We start from the raw sequence: 27,341 nt of genomic DNA, 5'->3' as shown, positions 1-27,341 counted from the left end.
GGAATTTTCCTGAGTCTCTCTCTCTCTCTCTCTCTCTCTTTATGTGTGCTTAGAATCTTTTCTTATTACATTATCTATGTAAACCCTAGACCTAATCCTGAAACCCTAATCCCGAAACCCTAATCCTGAAACCCTAATCTCGAAACCCAAAACCCTAATCCCGAAGCCCTAAACCCTAATCCCAAAACCCTAAACCCTAATCCGGAAACCCTAAACCCTTTCCTATTACATTATCTACCATATCTAAAAGTCGCTCGCACTCCTTGTATCAACCTTACGGTTAATAAACAAAGCTCTCTCTATTGTTTTCGTGCATTCTTGTATTTCCCGTTTTCTGTGAATCGATCCTGTTCCTCGGTTGTGGCCGAGCACTGTTGTACGACAAGTGGTATCAGAGCGACGGTAACACAGAAAATGGAAGGCGGCAGCAGCGGGCAGCCGGGGATGATGGTGCTGAATGCGCAGAATTACGCCGACTAGAAGATCAAGATGGAGGATCTTCTGATTGTTCGGGATCTGTACGAACCAATTGACAGGTCGGAAATACCGAAGGGGGTACTTGAGTCGGAATGGAGGCTTCTGAACCGGAAAGCTGTTGCAACCATTCGGCAATACGTCGACGTGAGTGTTCTACAACACGTGGCGAACGACACCAACGCATATGAGATGTGGCGGAAGCTGTCGGGCCTCTACGAGAGGAAGAATGCGTTGAACCGGACCTCCCTGATGAGAAAGATAGTGAACCTCAAGTACCGGGACGGCGAGAGTATGGTGGAACACGTAAGCACGTTCATGGGATTCGTGAACCAGCTTGCGGCGATCAAGTTCCCGTTGGAGGATGCAATGCAAGCCATCATTCTGATGTGTACATTGCCGGACAGCTGGGAGAACTTGGTGGTGACTCTCAGCACCTCCTGCACCGAAGATAACTTGTCCCTACAAACGGTAAAGACGAGTATTTTGAACGAAGAAGCGCGTCGGAGAGATAAAGAACCGGCCTCCGACTCGAAGGCGCTGCTTACCGAATCGGAACGGGGAAGACAATGGAACCGGAGTCCGCAAAGACGGGAGAAGTCGGGGACCCGGTCGCAGTCAAGAGGAAGACCCACATGTTTCCACTGTGGGAAGCCGGGGCACTTCCGGAAGAATTGTCGGCATTACCGAAAGGAGAACGGAGCCGATGACACTGATTCGAAGAAGTCACCGGAGAGAAACGGTGCATACCGGGGAGCCACGGACCGGAGAGGTCCGGATCGGCGAGGGCAGGACCGGAAAGGAACGACGGCACTCGCGGCAAGTGAAGAAGAGATAATGCTCATTACCGAAGAGAGGGAGCTGAACCTTGCCGGTGTAGAGATGACCTGGGTGGTCGATTCCGGAGCGTCGTTCCACCTGACCCCGGAGAAGAAATACTTCTCATCCTACACGGCCGGTGAGCACGACTGTGTCCGGATGGGAAATGAAGGCACATGCTGGATTGCCGGCATAGGAGACGTGTGGCTGATGACATCAACCGGATGCAAGATGATGCTGAAGGATGTGCGACACGTTCCGGAGGTCCGATTGAACCTGATCTCGGCCGGGAGGCTAGATGATGAAGGCTACACGGGTAGCATTCGGAACGGTGTCATGAAATTCAGCAAGGGGAGCCTGATAGTGGCTCGGGCCCGGAAAGTCAACACTCTGTACCTGATGAATGCCCGGTTATGTCCGGAAGAGCTGAATGTGGCAGCCGACACTGCCGGTGAGCTGTGGCACAAGAGACTGTGCCACATGAGTGAGAAGGGGATGAAGAGGCTTGCAGAAGACAACCTTATTCCAGTGAAGCATGTGCACCTGGAGAAGTGCACCGATTGCCTGGCCGGTAAGCAGAACCGAACCTCCTTCCACTCAAGGCCACCGACGAGACGTAGTGTACCATTGGAGTTGGTACACACTGATGTGTGTCAGGTAGAAACGAAGTCACATGGCGGAGCCCAGTACTTCGTGACATTCATTGATGATCACAGCCGGAAGCTGTGGACGGCACCATTGAAGACAAAGGACCAAGTGTTGTCCGTCTTCAAAGAACTCCATGCGAGAGTGGAAAGAGAATCCGGCAAGAAGCTGAAAGCGATACGAGCGGATAACGGAGGAGAATACCGGGGGCAGTTCGCGGAGTACTGTCGCTCGAAAGGAATCCGGCTCGAGTTTACTGTGCCGAAGACGCCGGAACTGAACGGGCTGGCCGAGAGGATGAACCGGACCATAATGGAGAGGGTCCGGAGTATGCTGGCACATGCGAAATTACCCAAGGGATTTTGGGCTGAGGCAATGTCGACGGCGACGTATGTGATAAATAGATCACCCTCAGTACCTTTGGACGGAGACACGCCGCAGAAAGTGTGGACCGGTAAGGAAGTGTCCTACCGGCATCTGAAGGTGTTCGGGTGTCTCGCATACGTGCATGTGGCAAAGGACCGGAGAGGAAAGCTAGATCCAAAGACCCGGCCATGCATATTCCTCGGTTACGGCGACAACGAGTTCGGCTACCGAGTATGGGACCCGGTCGACAAGAAGATATTCAGGAGTCGAGATATCATCTTCATGGAGGACAAGACACTCGCCGACTGGGAGTCGGAGAAGAAGATGAAGAGCGCCAAGTCGACCGGTGAGGATAAACTCTACGAGGAGCAGTCCCGACCGGCAAGGGACCGGTTAGCACTCGAGGATCCGGCCGAAGATGGTGAAGAAACAGAACCGGCCGAGGAAGATGAAACTGATACCGGAACCGGCCCCGATCCCGAAATGGATTCGGATGAAGAGGAAACGGAGCAGCCGGTTACCGAAGCTCCGGAACGGAGATATCCTCTAAGAGAGAGAAGGCCCCCCCGGAGATTTCCGGAGCCAGAGCACGTGCTGCTAACCGACGAGGGGGAGCCGGAGAGCTTTGAAGAAGCAAAGCATGACACCCAGAGCCGCAGGTGGTTGAGTGCCATGCAGGACGAGATGGATTCCCTGCATGAGAACCACATATATGAACTTGTGGAGTTGCCGAAAGGAAAGCGGGCACTACGAAACAAGTGGGTGTTCAAGCTGAAACCGGGAGATGCCGGAAACCTTTCGAGATACAAAGCCAGGATCGTGGTGAAGGGGTTTCAGCAGAAGAAGGGCGTCGACTTCGACGAGATATTTGCCCCGGTAGTGAAGATGACCTCCATCCGGACGGTGCTGAGCATAGCGGCAAGCATGGACCTCGAGGTAGAACAGATGGACGTGAAGACGACATTCCTTCACGGTGACCTCGAAGAAGAGATCTACATGCAGCAACCGGAAGGATTCGAGAAAAAAGGGAAGGAGCACCTGGTATGCCGGTTGAAGAAGAGCCTTTACGGACTGAAGCAGGCTCCCCGGCAATGGTACCGGAAGTTCGACTCCTTCATGACCGACGAAGGGTACCTCAAAACGCAGTCCAACCACTGCGTGTTTGTGAAGAAGTTCGAAGGAGGAGACTTTCTAATACTCCTCCTGTACGTGGACGACATGTTGATCGTCGGACGGGACCAGGTCAAGATACGGATGCTGAAGAAAGCTCTTCACCGAACCTTCTCAATGAAGGACCTGGGTCCGGCGAGGCAAATACTAGGGATGCACATCATCCGGGACCGGAAGAAGAAGCAGTTGTGGCTGTCACAGGAGAAGTACGTGACAAAGGTGCTTCACCGGTTCAACATGTCGGAAGCGAGACTGGTCGGGTCAACCCTCCCGGCAAACTGCAAGTTGTCCAGCAAGCAAAGCCCCAAGACAAAGGCTGAGAAGGAGGACATGATGAAAGTACCATATGCCTCTGCCGTCGGAAGCTTGATGTACGCAATGGTGTGTACAAGACCGGACATAGGATATGTAGTTGGAGTGGTGAGCCGGTACATGAGCAATCCCGGCAAAGAGCACTGGAACGCGGTCAAGTGGATACTCCGATACCTGAAGGGCACGACAAACGTGTGCCTCCGATTCGGCTCCGGTAAGCCCGAACTCGATGGCTTTACCGATTCGGATATGTCGGCTGATGCAGATACCAGCCGGTCCACATCAGGGTATGTGATGACGTATGCAGGGGGAGCTGTTTCGTGGCAGTCGAGGTTGCAGAAGACAGTTGCGTTGTCAACCACGGAGGCGGAGTACATGGCGGCTGTTGAAGCCGGCAAGGAAATAATATGGATGAAGGACTTCATTAGAGAGCTCGGTATCCGGCAGGAGGAGTACCGACTCTACTGCGATAGTCAGAGTGCCATCCACCTTGCGAAGAACGCGGCCTACCATTCCCGGACGAAACACATCCAGCGTAGATACCACTGGATCCGGGAAAGGATAGAAGACAAGGAGTTCGTGCTGACGAAGATCCACACGGACGAGAACGGGTCGGATATGCTGACCAAGGTGCTCACACCCGACAAGCTGGAAGCATGCCGGAAGAGGATCGGGTTGGAGAGACATCCCATGCCGAAGTGAAGGGGGAGTTTGTTGGGATTTCGGTCCCTCCGGATGGGATGTCCGGAGATGAATGACGGCAAGCCCGGAGGCTGTTACGGAACCGGATGATGAAGAGTACCCGGCATGAAGCCGGATGAAGAGTACCCGGCTACGGAGCCGGATGCTGAAGACCCCGGTTACGGAGCCGGATGACGTATGTACCCGGAGAGAGATCCAGATGCGGGGACATATTTGTGAATATGTTTGCCAAGGGCCCTTGAGGCTATATTTGTAAATAGCCCGAAAGTCATATGTGTATAAATATGACTTAGGGCAAACAGTTTGTTGTTGTTGCTCATTTTTCCTATGCGAAGTGAGAGCAGCCGAGTGAGAGAGAGAGAGATAGAGACGAAGAGGTTGTTGCCTCTGTGTATTACCGCTGCCTGTGGCGAAGACAGTGAGCTCAAGGTTGTTGCCTTGTAGCTTCACCAGTGTACATCCCTGTTCATAGTGATAGTTGGAGTTTTAGGACTCCCGTGGTTTTTCCCATTTAGGGTTTTCCACGTAAAACATCTAGTGTACCCTTCTCTCTATTGTTTTCGTGCATTCTTGTATTTCCCGTTTTCTGTGAATCGATCCTGTTCCTCGGTTGTGGCCGAGCACTGTTGTACGACACTTTATTCTTTTCTTTAGTAGTCCATATAACGGTTCGGCGACATGAGCGTAGTGAGGAATCCATATATGATAAAACGCGCACGCTCCAAGGAACCTTCGAACCTCCGTTTGGTTTTCGCATTCTTCTTTCATGTCTTGGATTGCGTTCACTTTGGATGGCGAGGGCTTCCGGCCGTATGCTCCACACAAGTGACCTACCACCAAGATCTCCGGTTGCCCGAATGCGGATTTTTCTCCCGAAAATGTCAAATTCGCATCTTCGAGCCTTTGAAGCACCTTCTCGCAATCTTTCATATGATCCGCAACGAACTTTCTACAACCTTCCTTATCTTTCAATTCATCTTTCTCCTCATCCGAACATCCTTTTATCGGAATATCATCCAAGAATGGCATCGTGATGTCCGGAATGCAATCCTTCAAGACTTTATTCATGGCATTCACCATATGAGCCACCGAGTTCGTTGCGCCTTGGGGTAAGGTACACATCCGCACAAGCCCGATCGGAGTCCTCATGGTTGTAATGTCCCGACTGTCGATCGCCAATTGGAATTGGTCATATCCGGAGTAGAGATCGCCAATGGAGTTGATGGACCGGCCCGCAAACGCTTGGGCAAATTCGTCCACGCTCGGACCGATTCCGGCATTTCGAATTGTCACCTTGTTGACGGGTTGAAGATCTTGGATGAATCGCAATGATCCATTCTTCTTCGGCACCGTGAACCACCTATTGGAATAAGGAGCATTTGACGGTTCTAGAATTCCCATACTCACCTTCTCCTTTAAGAGCTCGATCAGCTTCGGAAGGTGTGCTCTCGGTACCGGTATCGGTTTCAAATTCCAAGGCAAATGAGGCACCGTGAAGATCACCATCGGCTCTATAACCTTTGGGTTGGCGCATTTGATTTCTCGTGGGAAGAATGCGAAAGCCTTCCCATGTCTCTCAAGCATATCGCGAAACATTCGCTCCTCTTCAGGGAGAAGGAAATCCTCCTTTCCAACTCGTAGCTTCCCCTTCGTCTCTTTGGTGAAGTCATGACCTATCTTCTTCGGATCTCTTAAGCTTGGATCGTTAGCGACTTCCTTCATCTTTTGCCAGCTATCTTCCGGTAGCGGAACCGCAACTGGCTTGATCTTCTTATCCACCGTTTTATATTTCGTGTTGATGTCAGCTTCCTTCATCGAGATGCCACGACGGTATTCATCGATGATAACGTACATGTTGACGGAGTTAACCGAAATCACGCGTTGGTTGTGAAGATAGCTCAAGTCCACGACGTCCTCGATTTCGCCGATGGTGTCGTTAAATGAGGCTTCTTCCATAATATGAGTCACGAACTCTCCTTCTTCTATTATATTCTCTTCTTTCAGCATCTTCTCGAATTCTTGTATCCGGCACTTGTGCTTCTTGTCGGGTACTACTAGTTTACATGCGCCACTAGGTGTGACACATGTTGTTTCTCCTTGCAATCCACGCACTCTTCTTTCTTGTGGGGTCTTGTGATTGCTCGGACTATTTGTGCCCCATGCTTCAATAGTCCGCTCTAAAAATCCGAGGATTCGCCTCTGAGACTATCTCGATTCCTTTCATGATTGGCTCGCACTGTTAGGAATTGGACCGATCTTTGGTTGTCAAGAATCTTTATTCGTGCGAAGGCTGCTCCATTATCGAACACTTTGGTCTCCATCCGAGATGATGTGATATAAGGTTGCCCTAGGATGACAGGATGCGACGCCGATTCTTGTACGAAGAAGTGTTGATCCATCTCCACATCCCCGATCGTGACTTTGACATTGGGACAAGCTCCGTACAAGTCCTCCGTAGACTTTGTTGCCGCACGAATCTTCCATCCGTGGTTTGTATTGATTGGCCATCTTCCCTTCTTGTAGAAGTCGGTTGACATGAGGTTGATCTCCGAGCCGTGGTCGATCAAGGCTACGACGGTCTCTTTCTTCTCCCCGATCTTCACCGGCGTCTCCGTTGTCGCTCGTGCCCAATGAGGTCGAGTGTAGTGGCTGTCCACCATATCTTCATCGATTTCGTCTCTTGCCATCGTTATGGCATTCGTTTTTGCTTTTTGCGGCTTCTCTTCTTCCTCGTCCGATTGTTGTCTCTTTCTCTTTACAAGGTCCACGATCGTGTCATGGAACTCCTTCTTCGTAATGCCAAGAAATTCCCTCAAGGACAAAGTTACGTGGCTATCAAGAACTCGTTCTTCGAGAATCTTCTTTAGGTCCGTCGTCTGCTCTATGTCCGACCTTAGCTTATAGGTAGGTATGGTCCTTGTCCTCCGAGCGGGGTCTTCGACACCAACCTTCACGGGCCGAACCGTTTCTTCAACTCGTATGCTCAGCTCCCCTTTTCGGCTTGATTCTCGTTCCTCCGTTTGTAAAGGTCGACTCGTCTCCGCATCGTCCTTCTTTTTCGCGTTCCTTGTTTCATGTCTTTTTGATGGCCCTTGCTCTTCTATTCTCTTTCTCTTTTCTTCGACGAACACCTTGTGGTTGTCGCACATCACGTCTGCGAGTATGGTGTTGTCGTCCACCGGATCCGACCACCTGGTTATGCTTTGCACGCTTCGGTCCGCAAGCTCTACCTCGTTCGATGTGATTTTTCCCTTCTTCTCATATTCGAGAACGGAAGTCCAAAACTTTGCTCCCGCTCTAGCAGCTTCAATCTTGTCTTTCCCGACTCTTATTCCGGTCGACGCAGCATAGTGCATCGCATCCACATGAGTCACATCGGCATCCTCCATAGATCTCTTCATTCCTCCTCTTCCGAAATTCACCCGTAGGGGTCTTCTAGTCTCGCTTGAGCAGATCATGTTGTCCTCTATGTATATGATATTTTGTCGAATCGCCTCTCGAAGGCTCGCACAATCCCTTCTCATGTGGTCCATGCTATCGCACCACACGCATCTAAATGGTTCTTTTCCTTTAGGGCCCCGACGATTCATGTTGGCTAGCGTGACCTTCTCGAACTTCTTCGCTAGCTCTTCAATGATGTCGTCATCAATCTTCTTTTCTTCCACGTTACTTTGTCTTGGCGGCTCAACTACTTTCGGCGGTCTTGCTTTCTCCGTGGTAGTCGGTCTCGTCAAGTCGGTGTCATCAACCCATTGGCGACGCTTGTCGAGCCTATTGCATGCCCGCTTCACCGCAATCCAATCCGCTACGAGCCCATTTGCTTGGGTATCATCTTCGAGAAGAGTCCCCAACTCCTGTCTATCCTTTATGTCCACGGCCTTCAAGAAGTACAAAGTCTTGTCCTCTTCAAGCAACACTTGGTTCGTATTGGGGAGACGACTAAACATCTGGTCGAATTCGTCGTACACCCTCGAGACGCTCATCTTCTTATTCTTCTTCTCTATCCACTTCATCAGGGCATGTTGTGTCATCCTCGTTGAGTCTTCAGTCACGAACTCTGCTAGTATCATTTTCTCGAACTCGGACCATGTTGTCTTACCTTCTTGAAGCTCGATGACGCGTCTTTGGATGTTGTTGGCGACAACTCTCTTGAAGCTTGCGATCTGACGTGCCTCGGACACGTCCCTTTGATTCATCTCCCTTCTATATGCATCAAGGAACTTCGTAACGTTCCTTCCATCGAATTGGCCCTCGAGCTCTACGACACGATCGACAGCCTTCTCCACGCTTGCATCGTTGTCCCGAGATCTCATCATTTGCTCGACGATTAGCATCATCCTTTTGAGCTCTCCCGCTTGGTTGCTTGAGGACGCCATCTCCAAGTATTAATCTCGACTTGATCCTTCCTACCGCCTCGTTCACGTCGGGTTCACCACTTCATTATGTCGTGAAGATCCGTCACTACGTGCGGATCGTGAGGCGGAACCGCCGGGGTTCTGGACCGGAAGGATTTAGAGTCGATACAAGCTTTGGCGAGAAAGTACTTAAGATAGATTGGGAAAGAGAGAAGTTGAGATTAAACGATTGAGAAAGATCGATTGAACGTTTTATCTTTGGATTTAAGAAACAAGTTACACCATCAATTTGATAACGAATTTCTTCTTCTTAATTTCATAATAATAAAAAAACCGTCCTTTTTCTCCTCTCCCTTCCCTCTTTTATAGATGCTCTCATGCATATGATGCATGTGAGGGTACAAGACATGCATAAATTACATGTTTGCCATTTGGCGCTTAAGTATTACATGTGGTGCATGATAACCATGTCACTCATTTTAGCTCTCATGTATGAGAATTTACATGTAAAAGTACAATGATAGAAATATAATTTCAACTAAATAGCATGGCTTAATGGTAAGCCAATCGACTCCTAACTTGGAGGTGCAAGGTTCGAATCCTTACTTGCCCTCCTTGTATATGTAAATATGTATATATATTTATATATTTATTTATCTAGTCGCCGGACGCCGGTTCGCCGGATGCCGTCGGATGCCGGTGCGTCGCCGGATTGCCATCGGATCACTGTCGCCGAATTGCCGTCGGATGCCGCCGGATCACCGGCTCCATCGCCGGTCCGATTTTGGTTGGCCAAAACCCTTTACAAGTAGCTAGCCCACCTCCACTCTTAGTTCAAGCTACCTTGAACTCTCTATGCTCCACACATAGACACAAAGATAATATCTTTTGCTCCACCTTATATATGATGAGAGCTGTATTTGTCGTGCCTATGTGGGATATCTCACAATTTTCTCTTTTCTTTTCACAAACTTTATACCCTCATATCTTGACATTTAGTTGTCCGTTTCTCGTGTAATAAAGTGCATTCGAAACCTCCATCATTTTGTACTTAGATATTAAATCTATTTAAAATGTTATCTTCACAATTATTGTACTATGTGATTTATACTCGATTTCGTACGTTTTATGGGATTTTCACACTATTGCCGAAAATCTTCACGACAACGACTTCAGCCAATGCAAGAGCATATGTGGTTTGGTTGCCTGACGAATGGCATGATGCTCTTTGTTAAAGGAATTTCTACAGACGGGTGTATTTTTTATTTCCATATTCAACAAGATAATAAATTGCAGCCTTATACACCCTCTGATCATTTGCTGCAAAACCTGCTTGCTGTTCCAGTTAGGGTGATTGCCAAAACTGGTAAGAAATGGCTCTTGGATCCACAACTGTCAAAAGCCCATTTGTTGGATATGCTTTGGTTATATGCACGACAACCAATAAATAGGCTAATGTGGGACCTAAGGGGATGGTCTTGGACTAGTCCCATGATGGATCCAATGCAAAAAGTTATGTTCTTTCAGTATACTGTGAAATTTGGAAGAACCTTACTCATGTCTAAGAATATTCCAACTCCTACGGCTCAAAAGCACTGGAATAGGTGGAGTGTATCAAGCAATCACTTGATGGCTTATTGGAAATGGATTTGGTCTTTTAGGGGACCAACAAAATACACTCTCTTCAGATGGCTTTTACTACATGCAACACTACCAGTAGGTCAGTCTTTGAAAGGAAACTTGGCACCCGTTCTTAGACAATGTAGTTATTGTGGTGACTTGCAGGAAACTACCAAGCATGCTCTCTGGTCCTGTTCAATAGCCCAACAGGTATGGAATAAAGTTCTTTCTTTATTCCTAACAATTAATGTAGGTTGCCTATTCTCCTGGGGATCAACGGTATGGGGGGGTTCTCCATTCCAATGTCTTATTGTATGAGGCGGATGATGCTCTAGAGGCTAAGACAGTCATCAACAAGCATCTAATATCTGTCTCCCCTTTTCAACAACCTTGAAAGCAAATGCATGCAACCCATGTATGGAAAACAATATCCACGGTTACATTATGGACCTTATGGAAGTATCGGTGTAAAAGACGATATGATTCTATAATTCCCCTTTTCTCAAATATATTGCTAGAATTATGGGACAACTTATTAGCGGTAGTGCGTGGGCAATATGACAATATGTCGGGCCCTTCGGAGGTTGTTCTTAAGAAAAGGAAAAAATTACTGCAATTATGGAGGAAGTTGCCTCTATTCACGGTCTCTTCTCAAGGACCTATCTGGAAATATCATCATCCTTGGTCCTTCCCCTTGATTATCCTTTTTGTATATAACACTCTCTAATTGTACACTTTGTAGCCTTACAACGTTTTTTCTTAATACTAATGAAGGAAATCTTTATGGAAAAATAAAGTAAAGAAACGTTTTGGTATTCCCTATTTTATGTTGCAGATGGTTCATGAGGATGGTTCATGGTGTGGGCACAAACCTCATCCAATTACCCTTGTAGGTAGTTGATAACCGAAAACCATATATCCATGATCAATTGCTATGTGTGGCATACTTGATCTTGGAAGTCCTTTAGGCAACGTGCTTTCCATACATACCATAGGTGAAACCTGCGATCAACATCCAAATCTCTTGGAACCGAGGGGTTGCGGTCTTCAAGCCTCTCTCAAATCGGGTCTTGACGAGTTTACCTCTTGTGCATTCATAGCACCAACTGTCTACATTGAAGGTCTCCGTCTAGCTATCAACCGAGAGATCAATCCAAGCCGCTCCACTCCACGATGTTGTTCCTTCCACTTCGCATGCAGTTAGGAGGCGAGTCACTATGTCCCATACTCTCTGAGTTTGAGGGCAATCCCACAAACCGCGTCTCAGAGTCTCAATAGTTGAAGAACACAAGGGCCAAGCTATCGGGCTGCCACGTTTACCTAGCCATTCGCCAATAGGAACCACGTAATGGCTTATCTGCCACCAAAATAAGTTTGATCTTCTCAGGCATGTGGAGACCCCAGAGACCCTTCCAAAAGGTATTGAGCACCTCGATAGGGATGCCCAATGTCCACCAACCATTGCGTAGGGAACCGTCCAATTGCAGTTGTATAGCCCGACCCAATTAGAATTTATCTTGCATGATGCATGATGTTGATTCAGTTATTGGGGGGTTCCATGTACCCGTTGTCGTGAAGAAAACCGTCCACAAGCGAAATCGGTGCACCGGAGCGTAGGAACCGGCTCTTCATGCACGTACGCCTTATGTTGTACATAGAAGATCCTAGGTAGGTAGATTCGGTAGGTAGGAAGTTAATGGGAAACGGTTCCTTCCTTGCCTATAAAAGGAGGGAGACGAGGAGGGTGTCGAGATAGCAAAGTAAGAGAGGACGAAGTGCTGTCGGATTGTGGGCCGAAGGCTTCTCTCTCTTCCATACTCCGTAGCTTCTTTCTGTGCAGGTTTTTCGGGAGGCTCGCGCTGCTCTGAGGAATGCCCGAGTGCTTTCGGCAGCACCTCCAACCTACTCCCTTCTTTCTGAGCGTTTACGAACAGGCATCGGCATCTGTTCACCGGCCTGTTCGGTTGTAACCGACTTCGTGCTTCTTGTTGCTTGTCTCTGTTAAGATATACATACATACCTTCGTGCCTCTCTGTGTTGGTTTCCCCGCTCGCGTCTTCGTGTCGAAGGGCCGTGTCCCTGTGGATCTACGCTCGCACGTAGTGGGTCCCTTCCCTTCTCCTTTCTCTCTTGCTCTTCGGTACAAGACCCCCGAGGTCCCGCCTCATTCCACGCATCCGCGAGGAATACCTCGACATCTTGGTGAACCCGACGTGAAAGAGGCGGCAGAAGAGCAGAAGATGAAGGGGTCAGATCTTGCGGAGGCCATGGCTTCGGCCGTGGATCGGATATTGAGCGCACGCGAGGGCACCGGCGCCCTCGACAGAGCCATTGAGGTGGTCGTCGGTACGATAGGCCGGTTCAGCGGAAAGGATGCCACGAAGTATTTGGCGTCCTACGGGGCAGAAATGCTGATGCAGGACATTCTGGAAAAGAGGCGTCTTGCCGGGTTCCCTGGAGTGGCGATGCTGAGCATCCATGCGGAGGTGCTCGAGGTACGGGCGGAGAGCCGTACCTGGGAGGAGTTCGAAGGCCGACTCCTAGAAAAATACGGGCTGGACAACGCGCTCCGGCTTTCGAAACGGGACTTCATGGAATGGGTGGAGTTCCTCGGCAAGGGAAGAAACGCGTCGGCACTCCTCCGGGAGTTTGAGGAACGTTTTGCGCGCCTTTCGGCGCTTGACCGAACCATTCTGGATACGAGCCGGGTCCTACTGTTCGTCAAGTCGGTGGACAAGCGGGACCGGGATCAAATAGGCTCCTTGCTAGAAACCGAAGACGGGCTGACGACCGACTGGGCTGACGACCGACTGGGCTGACGACCGACTGGGCTGATGGAAGAGGCAGCGGCCCGGCACGTGGAGGCCATCCACTACTCGGCGTCGGCCGGTATTCGGGTCGGGGGTAGCGAGGCCCGAAAGAAGAGCAAAGACGGATTCTGGTTGGCAATGTTGGAAGGCCTCGCCGGCGCACGGTTGAGGAAAGATGAAGCGGACCGCGCTTAGAGACGGGTCCGGGAAATAACCGGGTGGAGCGACCCGGTCGAGGAGAAGACGGGCTTCGTAGAAGCCGCATGCCGGAACTACGAGGCTCTGGTAGAAGACAAACGAGTGGGGAAAGCGGAGCGGCCGGGCCCTCACAACTGTACGAGACCCGATTCGGGCAACGACGGAACGATGTCGATGGGTCCAGCGCGCAAGATAACCCCAGGAAGGGCAGATACCGATTGGGGACGGAAATAGAAAGGACCACGGACCTACGAAAGGTCCTAGAAGAACGGATCCTCGACAACAAAGTGGAGCTGTCATTGCGGGAGGTGCTAGGGATCGCCAAGAAGGAGTTCCACGACTCCATTGTGGACTTGGTGAAGCGGAAGAGGCTGTCGACGGAGACGGAACCGGAAAGACCGGTGGAGGTGCGGATGACGCACATCGACGACTTGGCGCTGGAAGATGAGTGGGCGGAGAGCCACTATTCGAGGCGACACTGGGCCCGAGCGACCACGGAGACCCCGGTAAAGATCGGAGGTGTCCAGGAACCGGTGGTGGCACTGGTGGACCACGGTTCGGAAATAAACCTGATGTCCATGGACTTCTATAAGAAGGGAAAGTGGCCGATCAACACCAAGCACGGGTGGAAGATACGGGCAGCGACGCGCGCCACCGAGGAACTGCACGGGGCCTGCCCGAACGTGCGAGTCAAGATCGGCAACGTCGAGATTGACCAGCACTTCTTCGTACAGGAGACGTCCTCGCACCCGGTCATATTAGGGGAACCATACATCACGACGGCGCGGATGGAGACCAAGGTGCTAGACAACGGTTCGGCCTACGCGAGGGTCAAAAGCAAGGACGGGCGCCATTCGGTCCAATTTCTGACGGTGCGACCGAACCACGAGCGAAACCGTGAATCCCTCGATGGCGAGAACCGGGTGGATTTTTAGAGAGGGCTGCCAAGGCGTGGGGCCGAGACAGCCCGGACACTCGGGAAAGACCCCACAGCTGTACGATAGAACCGAAACCGAAGAAACCCTGTACGATAAGTAAAAAATTTTGCTTCTCCAACAACGGAGGGTGTATGATAGTCGGCATCATTGGCCGAGAAAAGGCAAGGGCGAAGGTGCGACTTCGAGCGTGCGGAGTTCTTGGCCCGGACGAGGAAATCAGCGGAGCCGTGGAGGCGGTCTCCTTCGACGACACCTTGGGGATGCTGAGGAAGGTAGTCGGAGAAGACCTTAACGAAGACCGGACGATACCAGTATGTTTCGAAGAAATGTACGAAGTCATCGCGAACTTCAGTCAAGGGCTCGAACCGGATCGGACGGCCCGAGTCAGCACAAAGTACAAGACTGTGGACCGGAAGGTAAGGCCAGTCGCGGCACCCTTACCGGAGGGCAGCGAATCCCGAATCAGAGGGGTTGCGTCGGACCCCAGTTTACGAGATCCGGTCTGCATAGGACACACCTTCACCGACGGGACGCTCCGGGAGCTCAAAATCGGTGGGGGCGGGTTCCTACTACCGGCGGAAGAAGACCGGTTTCGGAGAATGTTCGGAAGGCACGGGAAAGCCTTCACATTCTCACCGGGAGAGATCGGGTGCGTAGACCTGACAATCGTGGAGCCGATGGTGATATTCACGGTACCGCATGTGCCGTGGAATCTCAAGCCGATTCCAGTACCGAGAGCTCACATCCCAAAGTTGATGGAGCTATTGAGGCAGAAAGTCGATATGGGCATTCTCGAACCGTCAAGTGCCCCATACTCGAACCGATGGTTTACTGTACCAAAGAAAAACGGAACATTGCGCTTCATCCAAGACCTGCAGCCGGTCAACAGAGTGACCATTCGGAACGCAGGAATCGGACTAACCATAGACGAGTTCGCGGAGGCCTTCGCCGGAAGGTCGATTTATTCGGTCGGTGATCTGTACTCGGGGTACGACCAGTTCCAGCTAGCCGTGGAGAGCAGAGACATTACGACGATGCGAACTCCCCTCGGCCTAGTGCGAATGTGTACCCTGCCACAAGGAGGGACCAACTCGGTGGCCCACATGGTGAATGCAATGAACAAGGTACTGAGGGATTGCATCTCGGACATCACCATGCCATTTCTAGACGACATCCCGATAAAGGGGTGCCCGGTGGAAGAGAAGGACGAGACACTCGGGCCGGACGGATGCCGGCGATTCGTGGCAACACACATCGACGACTGCGAGAGGGTGCTACAAAGGCTAGAGGGTGCGAGGCTCACCTTCTCCGGGGAGAAATCGGCCTTCGGGCAATCAGAAATCCTGGTGGTCGGACACCTATGTGGACCATATGGCCGGAAGCCATCTCCGGCAAAGGTAGAAGCCATCTCCGCGATGAAGACCGGCTGTAGCTCGGTTACGGAAGTTCGGAGGTTCTTGGGGGCATGCGCATTCTACCACATATGGATCCCGCATTACGCCCACGTTGCGGAGCCGCTATACGGGTTGCTGAAGAAGGGGCGAAAATTCGAGTGGCGAGACGAGCACACGGAGTCGGTCTGGAAGCTGAAGGAAGCTCTTGCAGCAGCACCGGCGCTCCGGAAGGCGGTCTACGAGAAGGATACCCCGGTATACATAACGGTGGATACGAGTCCGACCGGGATCGGATGGGTCGTCAACCAAGAAGACGAGGACGGTGTTCGGTTCCCGATCTGATTCGGCGCGAAGGTCCTCAGTGAGCGACAGCGAGGGTACGCCCAGGTTAAACGCGAACTCTGGGGTATCGTTTCGGCAGTAAAGGCCGACAAAGACTACCTGATCGGGACAGAAGTGATTATCGAGACGGATTGCCTGCCAATTCTCGGCATGGTTTCCGGATGCGCGACACCGGACCTGGCGATGCTCAGGTGGATAGCATACATCAAGTCCCTGGACCCGGAAATACGACACATTTCCGGAAAGGACAACGCCATGGCTGACATGTTTTCGAGGGCGAGGTTTGATGACGAGGGCGGCATGGTTTCGGAGGACGAAGAAGTCGGGGTGGACTTCTTCGAGGCAGCGTACGTGATGACCGATGGGACGAGCACTCCGGCACTTAACGGCTTCGACGAGAGCAAGTACGACGGCGAGTGGCTACAGATCGGTGGTTTCTTAAGGACCATGACGCCGGATGCGTCATGGACAAGGGACGAGACCAACCGGATCCGGAAGAAAGCATACCGATTCTTTCTCCGAGACGGATATTTATGGAAGCACCCGAAGAAGAGGAACGGTGTCCCGCTCCGGGTGGTGGCGATGAAGGAAGAACAGGAGGAGCTGTTGACGGCCTACCACGACAGCCCTTGGGCTGGACACCGTGGAACGTGGGCCACGTTCGAGAAGATAAAGGGGAAGTACTGGTGGCCGGGACTGTACCGGGACGTGCATCGGTTCGTGACAACTTGCGAGAGCTGTTAGATGCACTCCATAGTCCGACATCGGGACGAGCTTCACCCTACGTACCCTCCGACCATCCACTTCAAATGGATGGTAGACCTGGTGACGATGCCGATGGGAGTAGGACAGATGCGGTATCTGGTCCTGGCTCGGGAGGATCTGACGAACCAGGTAGAAGGCCGAGCCCTTCAGAACAAAACGACCGTGGTTGTATGTCGGTTCCTGATTGAGGACATGATATGCCGGTACGGGTGCGTCGGGAAGATCGTGGCTGATCGCGGGGAGTTGGACGCCGAAGAGGTCGAGGAGTTGTTCGACCGGCTAGGAGTCAAGCTCTCGCTTACCACTGCGTACAATCCGGAGGCGAATGGGAAGGTGGAGCGCAGACACGGACCGATCGTCAAGGCGTTAGTTCGGGCATGCGGAGGTCAAGTCGGGAACTGGCCGCGGCTGCTGCCTTACGCGTTGTGGGCGGACCGAACTACGCACAGTTCGGTAACCGGATTCATGCCGGCAGAGCTCATGTTTGGGCAGAAGCCGATCATGCCAATGGAACGTACGATCTCCTCGTGGGCAACCGTGGACTGGAAAGACGAGATGAGCCGGGAGCAACTGTTGGTGGCGCGCATACGACAGCTCGAGCGAAGACCGGAGGACGTGGAGCAGGCTGCGGGAAAGCTTCGGGTGGCAAGGACGAGGAACAAAGCCCGGTTCGACCGGACGCACCGGCTCCGACCAAAGAAGATCAAGGAAGGCGACTGGGTGCTAGTCTACGACAGCAGCCTCGACAACCAGCACCGAGCGACACGGAAGTTCGCAAGAAGGTGGTTCGGGCCGTACGTGGTCCAAAGCGCCAACGACAACGGGACGTACCATCTGGCGGAACTCGACGGCACGAGAATGGCGATACCGGTAGCTGGGAAGCGGATCAAAGCGTTCAAGAAGCGTCACGACGACGAGCCGGATCCGGTTAACCTGGACCGCGACGACGAACGATCCGAAACCGAGGAAGAACCGACAGGCGGGGAATGAAGGCTGGACCGGTTTTCTCCGTCCCAACTCAATTTGGCGCACGCCTTATGTTGTACATAGAAGATCCTAGGTAGGTAGATTCGGTAGGTAGGAAGTTAATGGGAAACGGCTCCTTCCTTGCCTATAAAAGGAGGGAGACGAGGAGGGTGTCGAGATAGCGAAGTAAGAGAGGACGAAGTGCTGTCGAATTGTGGGCCGAAGGCTTCTCTCTCTTCCATACTCCGTAGCTTCTTTTTGTGCAGGTTTTTCGGGAGGCTCGCGCTGCTCTGAGGAATGCCCGAGTGCTTCCGGCAGCACCTCCAACCTACTCCCTTCTTTCTGAGCGTTTACGAACAGGCATCGGCATCTGTTCACCGGCCTGTTCGGTTGTAACCGACTTCGTGTTTCTTGTTGCTTGTCTCTATTAAGATATACATACATACCTTCGTGCCTCTCTGTGTTGGTTTCCCCGCTCGCGTCTTCGTGTCGAAGGGCCGTGTCCCTGTGGATCTACGCTCGCACGTAGTGGGTCCCTTCCCTTCTCCTTTCTCTCTTGCTCTTCGGTACAAGACCCCCGAGGTCCCGCCTCATTCCACGCATCCGCGAGGAATACCTCGACACCGTTAAAAAAATACTAAAATCTCCTCTTTGATGCATTAAACCCACTAGATAGACTATTTTTGGGATAAGTATCTATCAAACTATTTTTAAGTATAGTTTCTATTACCCTTTACTTCAATTAGAATGTTCGAAATGTGCATGCCCAAGGAAGTTTGCTCAATAACGTCCATTACAATTCCCTAGAATCACCAAAGAGAATCAATCTCTATTGAATTAGCATTGCCTATTCGTAAGGCTATGCCATAATTTAAAGAATTCTACTACCATTCCTTACGAAAACATTTGATAATGCATGAATGAAGAAAAATGGAGCTCGTTCCCTAGTAATAGTCCGTGTGCTGAATGTTGGAGCTTGATTCCTTATGGTAAAGGTTTTTAGTACACATGAAACTAGTTTTACATCGAGTGTTTACTTTGAGTCACATAGATAAGAAGTCATTGGTTGACACGATGCATGTCTTGGGGTAGAAATGAGTTGATATCATAAAATTGAGGATGTAGTGCAAGATTGGTGAATTGAGGATGTTGCGCACAATTGATGTCCAGCTACTTATCACCTAAGACAAACATTTAATGGTGGTGTTTGTGGTGTTACAAGCCTGAAGAATAATCGTTTTCTAGCATTGTTGTAGCATGAATTTTCTAGTTCTTCAAACATGGCCAAAGATGAAATGAACTTCCTTATCTATTGTTTTTTATAGAATGTGTAAGTAATTGGCGAGATAAAATGGTAATAACTAAAACATGTTGATTGGTGAATTGAGGATGTAGTGTTATATTGATGTCTAGCTACCTATCACCTCAGACAAACATTTAATGGTGGTGTTCGTGGTGTTACAAGCCCAAAGAACAAATGTTTTGTGGCATTGTTGCTACATGAATTTTCTAGGTTTTCAAACAACTTGGTCAAAGATGAAATGAACGCCCTTATCTATTAGTTTTTTTTAGAATGTGTGAGTAATTGGCGAGATAAAATGGTAATAACTAAGATATGTTGATTGCATTGATTGTCGATGCTTGATTACACAAGTAAGAACATTTAATCTAGTATTGCATAAGTGCCAAAATACAATGTGAAGGGATTGCCTTGAAAGTTAGACACTATATAATAAGAGACTTTACACATGCATGCCAATAACATATAACAAAAATCTTGTTGCGTAAACAACTTTAGGAAATACCTTCATATATACTCCTCTAAGTTGCATACATGTTAGATAAGCTTTGTGTGTCCCCACATACATGTGTATTTCTCATGCATGATAACATGAAAAAGGGTTGTAATCACGTGACAAGAGTTGTCGAGAGTAATATTTGTTAACAATGAAACTTGGAATCTGTTGATCCATATGTTCAAGCCCATACTAAGTTAGATTATGCCAATACACATGCATACATTGTCATACAAGAAAATAAACGTGTTATGAGTCATGACTATGTGTATAAGAAATAAACTAGAGCTAAGCAATCAATGACGACTCAAATGTGGAAACATCGCATGGAATTAATCGTATACAAGGCTTTGGACGTAGATATCAATTTGGTACATTCATGGGATGAATGAGTTTATTTTAGCATTACCTTTAAATATATGATGGGCTCCTCGTGCTAAACTTTGTGTTCTACAACCTTAATGTTGTGGATATCAAGCCTAACCCATATTATTATAGTATGTTCATATGTTCAAGCCCATACTAAGTTAGATTATGCCAATACACATGCATACATTGTCATACAAGAAAATAAACGTGTTATGACTATGTGTATAAGAAATAAACTAGAGATAAGCAATCAATGACGACTCAAATGTGGAAACATCGCATGGAATTAATCGTATACAAGGCTTTGGACGTAGATATCAATTTGATACATTCATGGGATGAATGAGTTTATTTTAATATTACCTTTAAATATATGATGGGCTCCTCGTGCTAAACATTGTGTTCTACAACCTTAATGTTGTGGATATCAAGCCTCACACATATTATTTTAGTATTTTCTTCATTATAAAATTGCTGATACTTTTAGTTTAAGACTAGGCACATTAACAAATTGGCCCTAAATTTTCATATTCCAACCCAAGGGTTGAAAATGATAACATTGACTTTTAGATGAACAAGTACATACAACTAGTTGTACTTTTAAAGACAAACATTTCAAGCATATTCTACAAGTGTCTAATCACCAACGAGCCAACTTATCAATTCAATATTATCTCCATATCAACCTCAATAAATAGTTCTACAATACCTTACACTTAATGTGGTCGCGAAAGTTGATATTCGTTGAAACTTAACTACTTTTTTTTTCATGGTAAATCATGTGGCAATGTGATATCATTGGTAAGATATTACAATTTACAACTACATATATAACAAGTAATGGCGAGAATTTTAGCCAGATACTTTAGCTACACCAAAGCCTAGTAGGTTGGATTACATTTTGCCCATATTTATTGCAAAATTTTGATGCACGAGCTACATGTCTTACCTCTTTAAATCCATTGTAACAAGTCTCCTCCAGTAAAATGACATTTTTCTATGAATCCACAACCCAATGCTGTAGATGATTTTCTTTAATAATTGAAGAGGTGATGCATAAATCTAGTGACCCACACCATCTTATGGTTCCCAACGTAAATATGCAACTAATGTCTAACATATTTACTACATTATGAATTTATAAGAGATATGCCATCCATGTACTCCTAAAGGCATATGCGCAAATGTAAATTTCTTAGTCTTCTTACCATATAAGAATTCCTATGGTTAGCTTCAATTTCCTAGCTCAATTTCACAAACAACGAATCCAACTTTCACACGCAATCACAATTCCTCGTAGTAAACCACAAATCCATCATATTAACATGGGACAAGGGGTCCATTAAGACAAAATAGTTGCCTCTTAAGTTGCTAGTGTTGTAGAGTTCCTAGGCATGGTTAGTGTGGACCAATATTTACATTTCAATGGCCTTGATTTAGGGGTTAGAGACACGCATGGGTGGGACAAGGGGACCATGAAGAGAAAACAATTATCCCCTAGGTTGCTAGTGGTGTAGACTTCCTAGATATGCTTAGCCGTTCTTTAAAAGAAGTGAGGGTGTTACACCATTCATATAGAGTATATATTGTAGGATCAACACATGATTCATGAATTTTTTGTCATGTAGTCACTTGTGTAAGTGTATTATATAATGATGGCGGTAACGTAATAAGATTTTAATGCTTATATGTAGTTAGTTTGTAGCTTCATACATCCCTTTCTCTCACTTTCCCCTTATTATTTTGTTACGAACTTGGAAGTTAGATCCATAATGAGGTCGATGAAGTCAAACCACAAATATCATTGAATATAGTGGTAGAGTGATGTATAGCAGAACTAATTTGTTAGCCCTATAGACTGTGATCGTGTTTCAAAAAGAAAGATTCTATGTTGATTAAATAAAAAAAATAGAAATGACAAGTCAACAACATGCTCTCTCATCCGTACGTATATATCGACATTGTTTTGTAAGGACCGCAATTATGTACGGAATGAAGAGTAAGCAGATTAACTAGCCATTGTTCTATGAAGAAGTGTAGCATATATGCTTCATGATTCGTTCCCACTTCATTATTACAAACCCCTTACCCCATGAGAAGAAATATTTTTTCTAGTAATTTCAAGTTCGCATACATTAAATGTATGGTATAAACTTATTTCATGTTGTATGAATTTTCGACTTCATTTGAACATTTGCAGAGGGAATTCCACTAAACAAATTTATTTATTTATACATCACTATCAGCTTATATGTGCATGTATGTACATGCATATGACACGTTTCTAGATTTTTTGGGAACGATAAGGAGGTGGTGTATCAATCAATCTGGTGGTCCTCGTCCTTATAGTCATTTGTTTTGGGTAGGATTTGTGTGCCAATGAAAATACATAAATGAATTCTCAAGGATGTGTAAGTCTTTCAGAAAGACAAGGACACCTATAGGGACAAAAAGAAAGGCAAAAAAGGAAATGGAGAGACAGGAAGAAGTAATGACCTGAAGACGAATCAAGAGGACGAGGATTGTGTGTACACTTGTGGATAGGCATCAAGGTTCTTTCGTAGATGTTGTCGACGATCGTAATTGAAACAAAAGGTTTGGTCTCTTTTCATTTTAAATTCAGAATAAATGTGAGGTACACCAAAACAAATCAATGGATACCTTATCAAGGTCCTCAAAAAAGGTTTTCAGGCAAATGTGACGCAAGTTCCAAGTGTGAAGTCAAAGTTTTCTATCTATGTATTTGATTAAATGGACGGTGTTCTAGAATGAAGGACAGAGAGAGTAAAAACGCTTCCAAAAGTAAAGAATATTTGAGTTAAAAGAAAAGTGTGTATTGGAGGAGGCTCATTTGTAAAGCACATGGCTTGGAAATAAAAGCATAATAAAAGTTGGATTTTAGAACTCGGATATAGTTGGGCATTGGAGAACATAAGGCATATAAATGATTATTCATATGTAATGATGCGTGTTTCCAATTTGATTGCAATAGTATAATCAAATGCTCGTCAACACGTAAATGCAAGGTGCAAAAATGTGATGACACCCTCGCTATCTTCTGATACATTTGAATGGGTCTCAAGAGTCAGCCTCTATCAAAGATGTGATGGACATCTAAGTTTGGTTCTTCCCGAGACAACCTGTTATCCTAATCTCATCCCCGATTCAATAATTTTTACAGCCACTATTTCTAGTCGGGCCTTGGAGGCTCCAATAGCCCTGAACTATGAGCAAAAAAGAAGAAGGGAGCACTGGCAAGATAATAATACTCATGTGAAATGGAAAGGGTACAAAGTTCAAGTCATAACATGGCACGCGGAGGAAGCATAGTAAAACTCAAAGATATGTTCACATTTTGTAGGATATAGTGATGCCCTGAAATGTGTCGGAGCAAGTGTCGACACCCGTTGCCACCTACCTCACTTTTTCTTTTTGTTTTACGAGAAGTAAATTCCGTACGTTGCCAAAGCACACTCCCACTCCCACCATTTGCTTTTGCTTTTGCTTTTCCTTTCCTTTGTTTGAAGATATTCGATGATGGGGACACCACGGGAAAAGGTGTGTGTGTGTGGGATTTCTCGTTTCACATGGACGAAAAAGCACCAAAGACTCTACAGGGTGTGTGTGAGAGTGTGTTTTCCTTGAACTAGTGGTTGTGGTCATGGTGGGGTCTCTCGTATTCCTTTTTTGCGTGATTTTTATCGGTTTCGCTGTCAATTCAAGCCAAGTTGGGGGGGTTCGGATTCGTTTTCCTTTTTGGTGGTCATTCGGGTCCGTGTTCCTTTTTTTCGATGGTCATTCGGCTTCGTGTTCCTTTTTGGTGGTCATGGGTAGGCATGGGGTGGGGGGTTACATTAGATTACAATGAACAACCAAAAAAAAGTACGCCAAAGATCCAATTGGGAACCGTCGTCATGTGGCATGTCATGCATGAGACTTGACTGACTGAAGGAGACACAGAAGAAGATGATCGAAAAGCAAGCGCGTTGTAATGGTGGTAATGTAATGGTGAAGGAGTGAAAAATATTAATGTTTACATATACATACATATGCATACATACATACATACACACATACACATACATACATACATACATACATACATACATACATACACACACACATACACACACACACATATACATACATACATACATACATATACTGTATACATATTATATATATATATATATATATATTTAAGGAAGATTACCTCCCAATAAATCTAAAACGCGTTTTTGGTTTTGCTTTTTTGACTTCTTCTTCTTCCTCCTCCTCCTTCAAAAAGCAACCACAAATCAAATCCACCAGAGCTCAAATCCCACCCATCCCAATCCCATTTCTTCTTCCTTCCTTCCTTTCTTTCTTCTTCCTTTTTAAAGAAGGAAAACCCCCTTCCCCACTCTTAGATTTGTGAACACAAGCAAAATCCATATCCACCATAGCTCAAAATCCACCCACACCATAGCCCATCCTTCTTCTTCTTCTTCTTCTTCTTCATCCTTTGCCCTTTGCCCCCAATTGGAAACCCTATTTGGCATCTAAAATCTATCCATAACCTTAGCCATAGCCATAGCCATAGCCATAGCAGCCCAATTCCTTCAGATGATGAGCTTATCCTCACGCTCAGGGGAGGTGCCCACCCCTGCCATGGGGCCAACAACCCTAAACTCTCAGATCATCATCAAGAAGAAGAAGAAGCGCGCCTCCCGCGCAGCCGCCGCCGCCGCCTCCAAGAGGCTCCCCACCGCCCTCCTCGCCGCAGATCCTTCCAATTTCAGAGCCATGGTGCAGCAACTCACAGGAATCAACCCTAACCCTAACCCTAACCCTAACCCTGCATCTTCTTCCCCTTCTCAAGCTGCTTTCAATATCCTCAACCCTAACCCTAACCCTAACCCTCCTCCTCCTCCTCCTATCTCAACCAATACCTTCCAAACTTATACCTTGCCCACTACCCTTGACACTTCCTCTTTCCTCCTCCACAACAACAGCAATAAAGCCTCCAAATCTAGCCACCATCTCCTGATGAGATCCTCCAACAATAGCAATCATCATCATCATCACCACCACCACCATCAGCAGCAGCAGTATCATAGTAGCAATCATCAGCAGCACCACAATCAGAGCAGTAATCATCATCATCATCATAACCATAGTCCTAGTATGGTTGATCCTAGCCATTCAGTACCATATCTACCAAGTGCAATAAGTCCCACATTAGACGCCATAAATCTTGTTGATCCTAACCCTAATACCAACAATGGTTACACCCCATCATCCCTATCCTCCTCCTCCTCCTCATCACTGTCTCCATCCAACTTGTCATGGGATGGATTGGACCATGGAGGATCATTATACCATCATCATCATCATAATCATCATCATCACCATAACAATAAGAACAACCTTGAGGAGGAACTCAGTAACATGGTTACCCTAGCCAAGGCTCAAGAAGGACTAGCAGGCTGCTCTTCTTCTTCTTCTTCTTTAATGCAAGCCACCATGGCATCCAATCCATTACCATACATGGATGACCTATCCTTATACAATATAATGATGCCACTTGAAGACATCACTACTACAGCTACTACTACTACTACTACTACTACTACTATGAATGGCAATCACTATGCTTCCATTGATTCATGGATTGCTCATGAGTTATTTGATGGATCAGCAGCAGCTATGGCCAATCTTTCTAGCTAAAGCCAGATTCATCTTTTGAGTGCATTAACCACAACATTGCTACAAAGAAAGGGGAAGAGCAAGGGGCCTTCAACAATTCAATGGAACTAAACTAACTTTAGAGGCCAAAATTTGACACTAAGCCATGTTTTGTAATAGGTGTATATAGAACATATATATATATGCCCCCATTTGGCTCCTAGGGCTAGGAGCATACATTTTAAGGCTAGGTCTAAATTTGGGCATACAGAAAAAAAAAAAAAAAATCTCCAAACTTTGTAATTGGCATAGCAAATTAACACATCTCTACATGATTATTGCTGCTAATCTAAAAATCTTTTCATTGCTAATTTTAGAGAGGCTTTTGAAGGAATGGTTTCCCAATTTTTGGCATTTATGCCTCTCCACCGTGTCCCTTCATAACATGCATTAATATGTCTTAGATCCCATCATCTCTTGGAATTGGACAGTGTAGTGTGTACACAAGATCCTTAAAGTAAGAAGGTCTATAGGAGGATTCCCGAGTGTCGTGTCTCCTGCTCTAGGTTATCGTACTAACCTTATATGTACCTCGGTATGGACATTGGGTTATTATACAAACCTTATACCTCGGTAATTTTCCAAACATTACGTCGATGTGCTTACATACACACTCTCTATCCTTGTGTCCCATGTCACCTTGAATGTGCTTACAGACGTTCTTTGTCCTCAAGTCCCATCTTGCCTTCATAATGTTGAACACTCTATGGAAACATGAGGTAAACAAGTGGGTACTATGGAACTTGGGTTGACTAAAGGTAGATCCTTGTACTTGTGATTCCATGCATGATCAACTCTTTGTTCTGAACTATACAATGACAGCTTTCCTAGTTCTCTTATAAGTATTGCATTTTCGAGAGGAGCAAAATGTCCTAAAACAACTCACTATAACATGTTCTTACCTCCTTTTGGGTAACTTTATTACTATGGAATGTTGTAGCACTCAACTTTCTTGAGTGCTTAGAATATTTCCCATGTAATATTGTTACTTCCTTTTAATGTACTATTTCGCAATGTCATTTCAATGAAGTTTTAATGCGCGCTTGGATAAAATTGTATCACTAGCCTTGCTCCATAAGGCTTTGATGTTGTCAATCATGTGACACTTTTGCGTGGTCAAGTTTTCAATCTCGATCAGTATATTACATTTGTGTAATCACCATCCTATCTCGGGTACATGAATTGTAAGTATTGGCATTGTGTTATGGTCACATGAATTATATGCATCACCGATTGATTGTTGTACATGGGCATCTCCATGCATGTCGATATGCTTGAGTTGACCTCATGATGTAGCCATTTATTATTTGAATTCAATGCCTCATTGGGTCATCCGTGACCAATTAGGGTATGCTCCTAGGTCCCTATCTCAAAATGGAGTACTCATACTATGATATGAAGGGAAAATGTTCATCCATGACAAATTAGGGTATGCTCCTAGGTCCATCTTCAGTCAATTTCTTCAGATGGACCTATTTTGTCATGCTACTTAACAACCAAGGCAAATGGTGGACACCATTTCTAAAGGTAAAATGTTCATCCCTAGGAATTCGTTAAACCATTGGCAATCTTT

At 47.0% G+C, this 27,341-nt stretch overlaps 1 protein-coding gene across 1 annotated transcript; it reads left to right on the top strand.

Moving 5' to 3' along the window:
- Positions 1-24,618: 24,618 nt before the first annotated feature.
- Positions 24,619-26,772, top strand: LOC147865801 (uncharacterized). The gene has a single exon (XM_087316159.1). The coding sequence runs from the start codon at positions 24,647-24,649 to the stop codon at positions 25,748-25,750; it is 1,104 nt and encodes a 367-aa protein (XP_087172285.1). The 5' UTR covers positions 24,619-24,646; the 3' UTR covers positions 25,751-26,772.
- The last annotated feature ends 569 nt before the right edge of the window (positions 26,773-27,341 follow it).

Source organism: Azolla caroliniana, unplaced genomic scaffold, assembly GCF_043228905.1.
Source record: "Azolla caroliniana isolate FFs.n. ecotype wild unplaced genomic scaffold, voAzoCaro1.0.p SCAF_3, whole genome shotgun sequence".
In the NCBI taxonomy this organism is placed as follows: domain Eukaryota; kingdom Viridiplantae; phylum Streptophyta; class Polypodiopsida; order Salviniales; family Salviniaceae; genus Azolla; species Azolla caroliniana.
Note: the sequence above shows the minus strand (reverse complement) of the source record. Positions and strands in the feature narration are given on the sequence as shown.